General features: G+C 45.5%; 2 protein-coding genes across 7 annotated transcripts in view; both read left to right on the top strand.

Moving 5' to 3' along the window:
- Nucleotides 1-12148, top strand: part of RPL35A (ribosomal protein L35a) — a 283976-nt gene that overhangs the window by 135693 nt on the left and 136135 nt on the right. The gene's annotated exons all lie outside the window — the stretch shown is intronic.
- Nucleotides 2447-12148, top strand: part of LRCH3 (leucine rich repeats and calponin homology domain containing 3) — a 104017-nt gene continuing 94315 nt past the window's right edge. For all 5 annotated transcript variants that reach the window (XM_075861848.1, XM_075861849.1, XM_075861845.1 and 2 more), the window contains exon 1: nt 2447-2772. In XM_075861848.1, the coding sequence (XP_075717963.1) occupies nt 2532-2772 (241 nt within the window). In that variant the 5' untranslated portion in view covers nt 2447-2531. The remainder of the gene's footprint in view (nt 2773-12148) is intronic.

Here is a 12148-nt window from a genome sequence, read left to right as displayed (position 1 = left end):
ATGGTCGCCATTAGCAACCGTCGTGTGCGATCTAACCACCTAGATGCAGCGATCGCTGCATCTAAGGGGTTAATCGGCCGGATCAGAGCCTAGCTCTGGTCCTGGCTGTTAGAGCAGGATGTCAGCTGTGACAAACAGTTGACACCCGCAGCCATAGCAACCATCAGGGGTGCCAACAGGCTAGATACCACTTAGATGCAGCGATCGCTGCATCTAAGGGGTTAATCTGCCGGATCGGAGGCTAGCTCCGGTCCTGGTGATTACAGCTGGGTGTCGGCTGTAATATATAGCCGGAACCTGGCGGTGATGGTGCTGGCTCAGCTTCTGAGCCAATGCCATCACATACACCTTCTAAAGGAGCTGTGATTGGTCAGTCTGCTGTGACTGACCAATCACAGCGATCGCTGGCAGGGGACCACTGTGATTGGTCCCCTGCCGTCTTACTGTGCCGATCAACTGTCATAAACAGTTCATGGCACATTTCTGTCACCCTGTCCTTTGGCAGGGTGACAGTGGTTAGCCAGGATGCACCGGTACGTTCCAGTGCCTTAAAGCACGGCAATACAGGACGTACCGGTGCGGTAAGGGGTTATGGACCTTAGCACAGTCGTCAACATTTGAAATGTTTTTCCAGGGACACATAGGGTGTGGCGTCTTTGGTGGGTGTGTGTTATGGGGTGTGTGGTTTATCTGGTGGGTGTGGCTAGTGGTGCGTGGCTTTCTTTCTAGAATTTCTGCATACAAATAAACGAACAAAAATGTGTGCCCTAGTTTGGTTGACTACAATGGTGGCCGGTATCTCTCTGGTTATCTGGTTGTTTACAGGCAAGTGATGCCTCACTTTATCACTAGGGCTACACGATATGTGCTGACCTCTACTGGTAGCGTAAAAACCAGCGTATATAGTGCCACACTCAGTGCGCCTTGTAGATGGTGCCACATACTGCTCCCTGTAAATAGTGCCACACACTGCTCCCTGTAGATATTGCCACACAGCCCCCTGTAGATGGTGCTCCACACTGCTCCCTGTAGATATTGCCACACACTGCTCCCTGTAGATATTGCCACACACTGCTCCCTGTAGATATTGCCACACACTGCTCTCTGTAGATATTGCCACACACTGCACCCTGTAAATATTGCCACACACTGCTCCCTGTAGATATTGCCACACACCTTTCCCCTATAGATATTGCAACACACTGCTTCCTGTAGATAATGCCACAGTGCCCTCTGTAGAAAGTGCCACACATCCCATTTTAGATAGTGCCACAATACCATCTGTAGATAATACCACAATGCCCTATGTAGATGATTCCACACAGCCCCCCTTTAGGGTATGTTCATACGATGAGAGGCATTTACGTGTGAAAAGACAGACTGTTAACAGCTGCCTCGTTTCACACGTAAATGCTCCTCCTCGCATTTTGCGAGCCGTCTGAGACGCTCGTAAATCTTGAGCTGTGCTTCATTAAGTTCAATGAAGAACAGCTCAAATTACGTGGCAAAGAAGTGTCCTGCACTTCTTTGCCGAGGCAGTCCATTTACGCGTCGTCGTTTGACAGCTGTCGCGTAAATTACAGGTCGTCTGCACAGTACGTCGGCAAACCCATTCAAATGAATGGGCAGATGTTTGCCGACGTATTGTAGCCCTATTTTCAGACGTAAAACGAGGCATAATACGCCTCGTTTACGTCTGAAAATAGGTCGTGTGAACCCAGCCTTAGATGATGCGCTACAGCACACCTGTAGATGATGCCACACAGCCCCCCTGTAGATGGCCACAGCCCCTCTGTAGATGCCGCACACGCCTTTGTAGATAGTGCCACACACTCCCCCCTGTAGATTGTGCCACACACCCCCTTGTAGATCGCACCGCCCCCTCCTCCCTGTAGATGGGGCCATTGTGGCCCCCTCTAGGAGGGGAATCCCCAGCCAGAGCGTTGCCGACTCTCTGGTTGGGGATTCCTCTTCTGGAGGAGCCCCTGACGTCACTGTCCATATAGGGACGGTGACGCCAAGGTCTCCTCCAGTAGCGGAATCCCCGGCCAGAGCGTCAGTGGCTCCCTCTATGAGCGGAATCCCCAGCCAGACCGTCAGAATTCCGCTGCAGTAGGTGCCCCTGACGTCCTGTATATATGTATATGTATATATATGTATATAAAAAATGGTCTAATAGTTGCATATAGATCTAGAATATGTGCATTTCAATGGACCGTAGCTATTGCCAGAAATGCGACGCTTAAAACAATACAAAATGTAGTTCATCTGACTACGATGAAGCCAGCCAGCGATACCGCACGTGACAAGGGCTTTTACTAGTCTTTTGGAAGTTCACATTACAACGAAGTGTAAAACAACACAGCACACAACGGAGAGTATGTAACACCTGCGCAGTGGACACATCCGGTAGGCCATCGCGCCTGCGCCGTAGCCTGCCTTGTCCGAGCATGCGCGTTACGGCCTGTCCCTGCCCCTGGCTCTCGTTTCCCGTCAGCTTGGTTGCGCAGGCTCACTGAGGAGTCGGTGTGATGGCGACCTCGGTGCTGGCTGAAGGCTCGGTGGTTCCCAGTTATTCTGGCATTATTCATAACGGTCACGGAGTTCCCACTACTTCTGGAACTGGTGTGGGGCCTGCAGCTTGGAACCGTTCTTTGGAAAGGGCTCTAGAGGAAGCTTCGGTGACCGGGTCCCTGAATCTGAGTGGCAGGAAATTGAGAGAGTTTCCGCGGAGCGCGGCGCGACAGGATCTAAGTGACACAACGCAAAGTGGTGAGTGAACGGAGGAGTGGGCAGGAAATGTAGGGTGTGGAGGGAGAGCACGGCAGCCGGCCGTATAGTGAGGTAACTGTGGCCTCAGTGACAGCGCTATGTGCAGGAAGCGGGTGACAGGACGGTGCGACAAGCCCCTGTTCACACTGCTAACAGCAGGTGTCTCTGAGGCGGCTATAGAGATAGCGGATGAAATGCGGTGGTATTTAGGAGACCTGCTATGAGGGTGTATGGGCTTATACATGTGTGTGTATATCGTCACCATACTGTATAGTAACTCTTCATTGTCAGTAGTGTATGATGACTGCCCTAAACACTATATATAGTGCATCACATGTGGAGGTCTGTGAACTGTGTGGTGCCAGTCTCCTCTCCTGCTCATATGACACTGATGCCATCAATGTTTTGGAGAAGTCCTTGTATTGCAGATGTAGTAAATGTTGTCCCTGATATTGGCTCCTTGTTATTGCTGTAGTAGGATAGTTTGGTATTTGTTGCAAATGATTTAGGACGGATTCCCACAGCCTTATCTGTATCTATTGTGGATGTTGAAGGGTTATAATAATGTATCCTGATGTATCGGAGAATGACAGTGCAGCTTCTTGAGTGCTCTGTTTACCTGGTTTACGTGTTGGTATTTTCACTCCTATCAGAAAATAATTCTCTAGCAGCCAAAAATAAATCCGGAATGTCAAATCTGACATTGTTCTTATTGGGATCACAGGCGGGTAACTCAGTCTAGATATTTTTATTCTATCCTTAGCATATGACATCTGCTGTTTAATTACTTGTTTGGTTTCATTTAGTAATTGGAAACAATTTTGTCTGAGTGTTTATGAGCAGAGATTATCTGGAAATAAACATTGTAATTGATGAAACAATGGCCTACGTGACTACAGACCGTGACCCAGATCGTGACCCAGATAGTACTGGACACAAAGTTTATATGACGAGGAAAGGCCCTTTTACACAGGCTTATCGGCCGGTGCAGCGAGCGCCGATCAACGAGATACCGTTGATCGGCGCTCGTTTGCTCCTGTCACATGGAGCTGTGGATGGGGATGAGCGCTCGTTACTCCGATCGCTCATCCCCTTACGTTCTCATGTCGGCAGCGTGTCTCCCTGTTTACACATGGAGATGCGCTGCTGACCGATAATATGTCACTTTTTTTAAAACGATACAATCAGCAGATGATCGAGCCCGCGTTTGTTCATCTGCTAATCGTTCCCCTGATTACACAGGTCAATTATCGCCAACGATCGTTCTATGAACGCTTGTCTGCCCGATAATCACCCAATGTAAAACCCCCTTCAGGGCCTATGTACATGACACTACTTTTCAATTGAACAAATGATCAGTGGTTTGATTGTTGCCAAAGATCTGATAACCTTGTCCATTAGGACAATCCTCACTGCCGGTAAGTGTAAAGGCCCGTTTACGCAGGCCAATAATCGGCCAAACGAGCGTCCTTGCGAGCACAAGTTCTCGATTAATGACTCGTGTTAACAGAGCAGCGATCAACTGACAAACGAGCAAACACTCATTGGTCGGCTGATCACATGGTTTGTGCAGGCTATACAGACATCGTTGTTGGCAGCACATCTGCCCGTGTAAACGGGGGATGCAAACTGATGTGGACTGAACGATTGGATTAACATAGCCTGGAAACAAGCAAATCGGAACCATAATTGGTCACTGTAAATGGGCCCATGGACATAGCGATTATTGTAACAAGAAACAAATAACAGTATAAGGCCTCAAGCACACATCCGTTACTATTTGTACGGCCGCAAGTCACGGATCCATGAAACACGGACCGTACACTGATGGCTTTCATGTGCGGTACGTTGTTTTAATGGACCAAATGAATAGGCCGAGACTGATCCGTGAAAAACGGACTGGAGTAGGACCGGTTCTATTTTTCGCGTAACGGACGCACGGAACCGTTAAAATAACGGAAGTGTGCATGGCCCCATAGAAATGGGTCAGTGTGCTATCCGTTAAAAATACAGATGGCACACTGAAGCATTTCACTGACGTGTGCTTGAGACCACTGATCCTTCATTGTTGATTTGAAAATTGTGATTTGTAAAGGCCCCTTTAATTACAAATGCGACCAATTTATTTCGAATTGCAACCAAAATTTGCAGTCCAGTTGAAATTTGTATTGATCTGTTTCACATTGCCTAAGTTGCTGTAGAAACTCGGGCAGTGGCTTTCTTGTGGGAAATCAGGTGATGGCAACAGAAAGATGGGAGGGAATGAGGCTGCGTATAAAGGGGACAGCGCCAGTGTCAAGGTGTGCTCTTTTTGTGTATGGTTGTTGACAGCTGAGAGTAGGTAGCTGGGCAGATGGTTGTGATGTTGAGAGTCAGCAGCATTATTACACTTGAAGTGCTAGAGTGTTGTAGGCATTGGCAACAGTAGGACAGACTGATGGATGTATAGGATATCAACCGTGGTATCATCGCAGCCAGTGACAGTCGTTCCTTGTCTATCGGGGGTGGACCGGGTCTTTTTCTGTTCCTGGTGGCACTACCCAGCAGAGCTCTGTGCGCCACGTCCCCTTTTTTGTTTACCCAGGCATGTATGGGTGAAGCTGTGCCTGGTACTGCAACTCAGTTTAATTAAATTAAATGGGACTGAGCTGCAGTACAAGGCACAGCTACGCCCATATATACGGCGACGTGCCTGTCTGAAAACTTAATTGGATGTGACGGTTTTGGAGCGCCATAGCTCCTTCGTTCAGCTGAGCTGGGAGTTAGACCCCCATCAATCAAATATTGGTGGACTATCCTAAGGATAGGCTGTCCGTTAAAGGGATTATCTGGGGGACCAAAAATTGCTTGGGATTTATATTTTTATGTGAAAAGAAGTCACTTATGTACTTTCATTTTTAACTCTGTACTGAATCGTGCAGTTCAAACCTGGTGAAGTGATGCCGGAAGTTCTGTCGTTTTCCTAATATTGATGATGTGCGTGTTATCAAGCGCATGACCGCAAAGGGCTGGCACATCGCCTATTGCTGGAGTCCCCGAGCAGAGCATCAGCTGGCGCTCTGATGGGAACTGTTGCACTGCTCCCGACGTCACTGTTCAGAGCAGTGCTGGAGTTCCTGGGCAGAGCATCAGCTAATGCTCCTCTCGGGGACTCCAGCGATAGAGAACTCCTGACGTTGCTGTCTATATATGGACAGTGATGTTGGGAGCAGTGCTGGAGTCCCCAGCAGAGCGCCAGCTGATGCTCTGCTCGGGGACTCTCCAGCGATAGGCAATGTGCCAGCCCCTTACTGTCATGCGCTTAATAATACGCTGATACGAATGGCACAGGAAGCAAGCCCTCAGTCACATGGGGCTGTGTCATCAATATTAGGAAAACTACAGGACTTCCGGCACCACTTCAAGTTTGAACTGCACAATTCAGTACAGAATTAAAAATGAAAGTACATTAGTAAGTGACTTATTTTCACACAAAAATATAAATCCCTAGCAAATTTTAGTTTGGGTAACCCCTCGAACAAAAATACCTACAGTCGATAACCCCTTCCCGCTCCTTGATGTACTATTAGGTCATGGTAAGTGCATCGTCCGTTCTCCATGATCTAATAGTACGTCACGGGAGGACCGGCACATACAGCAGCTGTGACAACTGCTGTCTCCATCAGTTGCCGCAACTCCTTCAGTGGGGACCGATCGCGGTGTCCCCGCTGATTAACCCCTTAGAAGCCGCGTTCAATAGCGATCGCGGCTTCTTAGGTGTTAAACCACCATCGTCGGCCCGCTACATGATAGCGGGCGGCGATGGTTGCTATGGCAACCGGAGGCCTAACAATGGCCTCCGACTATGCCATCTACAGAAGCCTAGCGGGTCCTGACAGTCAGGACCCACTATGCTTGCTGTCAGTGAGTAGCTGACACCTCTAATACACTGCACTACGCATGTAGTGCAGTGCATTAGAATTGCAATCAGGGCCTCCTGCCCTCAAGTCCCCTAGTGGGACAAAATAAAAAAGTTTAAAAAAAAGTTGTGTAAAAATAAGAACAGAAAAGTTTAAAAGGAAAAATCTCCCTTTTTCCCTTATTGGTCGTTTATTATAACAAAATAAAATAAATAAACTATACATAATTGGTATCACTGCGTCCGTAACGGCCTGAACTACAAAAGTATATAGTTATTTATCCTACGCGGTGAACGCCATAAAAGAAAATAATAATAAACGTACTAGAATCACAATTTTTTGGTCACTTCACCCTCCAAAAAATGGAATAAAATCAGGGAACAAAAAATCGCATGAAACTACAGTACGTTACGCAAAAAACGAGCCCCCACTCAGCTTTCTTGATGGAAAAATAAAAAAGTTATGGCTCCTAGAATAAGGCATCACAAAAAAAAATGTTTTTTTATAAAAGTATTTTATTGTGCAAACGTCATAAGACATAAAAAAAACTATAAACATCTGGTATCGCCGTAATCGTATCGCCCCGCAGAACAAAGTGAATGTCATTTATAGCGCACGGTGAACGCTGTAAAAAAAATGTAATAAAAAAACAATAGTAGAATTGCTGTTTTTTTAGTCGCCACGCCCCTGAATCTTTTTTTGTGAGATTCCGGCAAGTGAAACCAAATCTCATTTAGCTCCGTGATCTCGCGAGATTTCGTATCCGTTGCTGGAATCTCATAGAAAAGAGTCAGAAGTGTCAGGATTCTGAGTACACATGACGTCCAGGCTGGATGGTCATGTGTATTCATTATCAGGACACTGTAGTAATGTTAGGGTTTGTGTATGAGGCTGCACATAGCGATATATCTATATCGCTAGTGCAGTGTAAATGAATGGAGAGGAGTGCATGATGCTGATTGGTCAGCATCATACACTCCTCTGTACAACGCCCACTTGGTCGAAAGTAAAAGTACGCCCACTTGGGCATTAAGAAAGCTCATTAGCATAAACTTAAATCGCTCCTAACTTTGTGAAAAAAGATCGTTTTTTTAAATAAAAAGCATTACTGTCACCTACATTACAGCGCCCATCTCCTTATGTAGGAGATAGGGCACTTATAATGTGGTGACAGAGTCTCTTTAAGGCCAAAACTAGGCTGCGTCCTTAAGGGGTTATACATTAACCATATTTACAAGGGTTGTAGTACTTTTGTACTAATAGTTTTTGGCAGCTATGGGCATCTCATATGTTTTGTTTGAATGAATGTAAATATGTAAAACGTCCTCACAGCAGCATTGGTTCCTTAGTGCCATAAATAGTTATTGAATATACCTGTACAGGAAGCTGTTGCGGTGACTTCCTGTAGATCAAATGGAGAGAGTACTGTGCAGAGTAAAAGTTTAGATGTTACATGTTCTTTATTAGAAAAGATGAGCTCTCAGTATTTCCTTGTTGAGAGAATGTTCATTTTTATTTTTTAAAAGTTCAAATCAACCTTACATTAGGGAAACCAATAGAGCCTCGGTGTATGGTATATGCATTACATTTGTCAGATTGTGACTTTCAGGCCTATTCCGTGGCTATTGTAACAAATGCAAACGAAGAAATATATTGTTCCTTCCTTTCAAGCTAACTTGGCCAGTTACGAATCATGTGAATTAGCCAGACTGGTGTACAGATGTGCAGCTGTTGTCTGATATCTGCCCAGTGTGCCAGTACAGCCTGGCTGCGCTCCAGGATAGATTGCACTTTGCTTTGGCATGTGCGTGTATGTGGGAACCAAGAAGTAGTGTTGAGCATAATGACATCCTTCCACCTGCTTGCCGTTGCTCATTCATGAAGACATGCTTCCTTTTTGTCATCAAAATGTAGAACATTCGATGCTGTCACTTCCTTTTTCAGACAAACAGTATGTCCTGGCATGCGGTTACTATACACATCCTACAAGATTAGTTTTTTGGGGATTTTGTGCGGGTAAGCCTGTGTCATCCCACGGTTCTAAGCTGTTTACATGTAACAATCATTGTAAGGCTATATTCACAAGACAGTGAAAAAAATGGGCATTAAAAACTGATCAACTATCAGTTTTTTATGGCCATTTTGCATCCGTGTGTCTCCAAAATTTCATCCATTTCCAGTCCGTCTGTCCGTTTTTAATGGCTGTTAAAAAAAAAACTGATGGATTTAATTTGTTGGTTTTATTGTCAAAAGCCCCAAAAAAACACTACAGTGCCCAGTGTAGATAGTGCTGCAATGACCCTGTAGATAGTGCCCACAGTGCCCACTGCAGATAGTACCTCAGTGCCCACATATAAAGTGTCCGTGCCTTCATAGTGCCAGAGTGCCCATGTAGATAGCACTAACCCCCCTTTGTAGATAGCACCCTCACCCCTGTAGATAGCCGCACTGTGTCTCCCTGTAGGAGCGGAATCCCTCTAGCCGGGGCTTTCACTACTAGAGGGAGCCCCTGATGTCTCTGCCCATATATGTACCGTGACGCCTGGGGCTTCTCCAGTAGAGGAATCCCTTGACCAGAGCGGCGGCCGGGGATTCCGCTCTTTCTTCAAGGAGCTACAGCTGCGCTATCTGGGGGGAGTGCCATCTACAGGGAGAGTGGGGTGTCGCTATCTACAGGGGGGGGTCAGAGGGAGACACGATGCTCTGGCCGGAGACTCCACAGTTGAAAGCCCGACATCACTGTCCATATATGGATAGTAATGTTCAGGGCTTCCTCGGGCTCAGCGCTCAAAGTAGCGCTGTGTTCAGGGAATCCTCTGCCAGGATCCTGGCTTTTGCTGTAACACTGTCCATATGTGATTGGACAGTGTCATAGCCATAGTAACACGCCCCCTTGACAGTACACGCCCCGTTGACTGTTCAGGGGGTTATTTAAAGAGGCTCTGTCACCAGCTTTTGCAACTCCTATCTGCTATTGCAGCAGATAGGCGCTGCAATGTAGATTACAGTAACGTTTTTATTTTTAAAAAACGAGCATTTTTGGCCAAGTTATGACCATTTTTGTATTTATGCAAATGAGGCTTGCAAAAGTCCAAGTGGGTGTGTATTATGTGCGTACATCGGGGCGTTTTTACTACTTTTACTAGCTGGGCGTCCCCAAACGGTTCGATACCGTTATTTCATGTATTTCGATACTTTGCTGTGCAGCCGCACAGCTCAGTATAGTAATACATGGATGTATGAGAGCGGGGCTGCGGTTGTTTAATACAGCCATTGCCCCGCTCCTGAGTCCAGTGCGCGTGTGGTCAGGATGATGGGATGCAACCAGTGCTGCACTAATGAGCTGCGGCACTGAAGACCGAACATGGCGGGCGCACTGCAAAACATCCCCACCCATGTTTTGTGTTCAGTGCCTGCACCGCCGCTTGCAGTGCCGGCCTCATGCTGACCGCGCACTTACTTGCTGTCAGGAGCGGGGCAATGGCTGTATTACACAGCTGCAGCCCCGCTCTATAACGACGGAGATCAGGGAAACCTCATGTCTCTGCCGCTATTCCCCTGAATGCTCCGATCAAAGCTGACTGCAGCATTCAAGAGAAAGTGGGAAGGGGGGATGCCCTTTGGATCGCATTACAGGAATCCCTGTGACACAATTGAGGGACATACCATATATGGGCTGACAGCCCAGGGTCCATTGAAGGACCCCAGGGCTATCTTACCATATTTCTTGTTAGGGCATACTTAGGTATGTCCTAACAACTGCCTGTGTACTATCAGTACACAGGCTAATGTACTGGCATATAGATATATGCCAGTACATTAAAGTTTAAAAATAAAGTAAAAACCTAAAGTAATAATATAAAAAAAAAAAATACACATACACATTTTTTACAATAAACATTAAAATAAGTCTCTACATAAAATATACACATTCGGTATTGGCGCGGCCGTAATAACCTGCGCAACAATTTTTTTGTATCATTTATGATGTGTACGCTGTGAAAATATAAAATAAAACCTGCTTTCTATCACTTATTGTGAGGCACGAGGTGCGATGAATTTTACCTCCATGTGCCTCACATTAATAGTAATTAACCCCATCATGTACCTTACACATTAACCCATTATGACTGAGAAACATGATGGGGTTAATTACTATTAATTTGAGGCACATTCAAAATTCATCATCCCACCACGCGCCTCACATCAGAAAATGGAAGAACTTTTTTTATTACTGTTGGCAAAGTATCGTTTTGGTATCGAAATTGCAATACTACGTGAAGTGTCGGTATCAAAGTCCAAATTCTGGTATCGTGACATCCCTATGTAAAACATGTCATTGCTGAACTCTGGAGCAGTGGAAATTTATTTTCTGGAGTGATCAATCACATTTCACTATCTGGCAGTCTGATGAATGAGTCTGGGCTTGGCAGGTGTCGGGAGAATGCTACCTATCAGAATTCATAGTGCCTACTGTCAAATTTGGTGAAGAAGGGATAATGGTCTGGGGCTGTTTTCTAGGGTTAGGCCCCTTATATACAGTGAAAGGAAATGTTAATGCTTTTTTGGATTCCATACGAATCTAATGGAACTTGCCACCATTTTTTTTTCCCGTCGTGTTCTGTATGTACAGAGGTATTGTCCCCTATAACCAATGCCTCTAAGGCAAAATTCACACGAATGTGTGTGTTTTGCGCGCGCAAAAAACGCTGCGTATTTTGCGCGTGCAAAAAACGCGTCATACTTTGCGCTTTGCAGTTCCGTGTGTCAAGTGTTTGGTGCGTGGCTGCGTGATTTTCACGCGCGTATCACGGACGTGAAACACGTTCATGTACATAAGGCCTCAATGAGAATATATCCTTAACTCCTTAGCGCATTATCACGTACATGTATGGAATAAACGTTAAAGGGAAGTATAGAGCGGGCTCACCGTCTGAGCACACACCATAATCAGCGGGTTTCAGCTGATGTAAAATAGAAAAATATTAAATGTTAAAAAAAATAACTTTTTCCCATTTTCCCCCAAGTGCAATGTAAAAGATTAATAAATCTTAACATAACAGGTATTGCCGCTTCAGTAAATGTCTGAACTAGTACAATATATCTTTATTTAACCTGCGTGGTGAACGCTGTGTAAAAAAAACAAACCCCAAAAGAAACACCAGAATTGCTGTTTTTGTCTCATTCGCTCCCCCAAAAAAATTTAATAAAAAGTGATCAAAAAGTCACTTGCACCCCTAAATGGTACCAATAAAAACGACGGTTTGCCCTTCAAAACAAGCCTTCACACCGCTCTATCGACGGAAAAAAAAAAAAAGGTATGGCTTTCAGAATATGGTGAGACAAAGCACGTTTTTAACAAATAGTTTTTTCTTTGTAAAAGTGGTAAAACACAAAACTATAGAAATTTGGTATCGCCGTAATTGTATCAACCCGTAGAAAAAATTTAATGTGTCGTTTTTGCATCACGAACGCCA

The sequence above is a fragment of the Rhinoderma darwinii genome, chromosome 4 (genome assembly GCF_050947455.1).
Source record: "Rhinoderma darwinii isolate aRhiDar2 chromosome 4, aRhiDar2.hap1, whole genome shotgun sequence".
Taxonomy (NCBI): Eukaryota; Metazoa; Chordata; class Amphibia; order Anura; family Rhinodermatidae; genus Rhinoderma; species Rhinoderma darwinii.
Note: the sequence above shows the minus strand (reverse complement) of the source record. Positions and strands in the feature narration are given on the sequence as shown.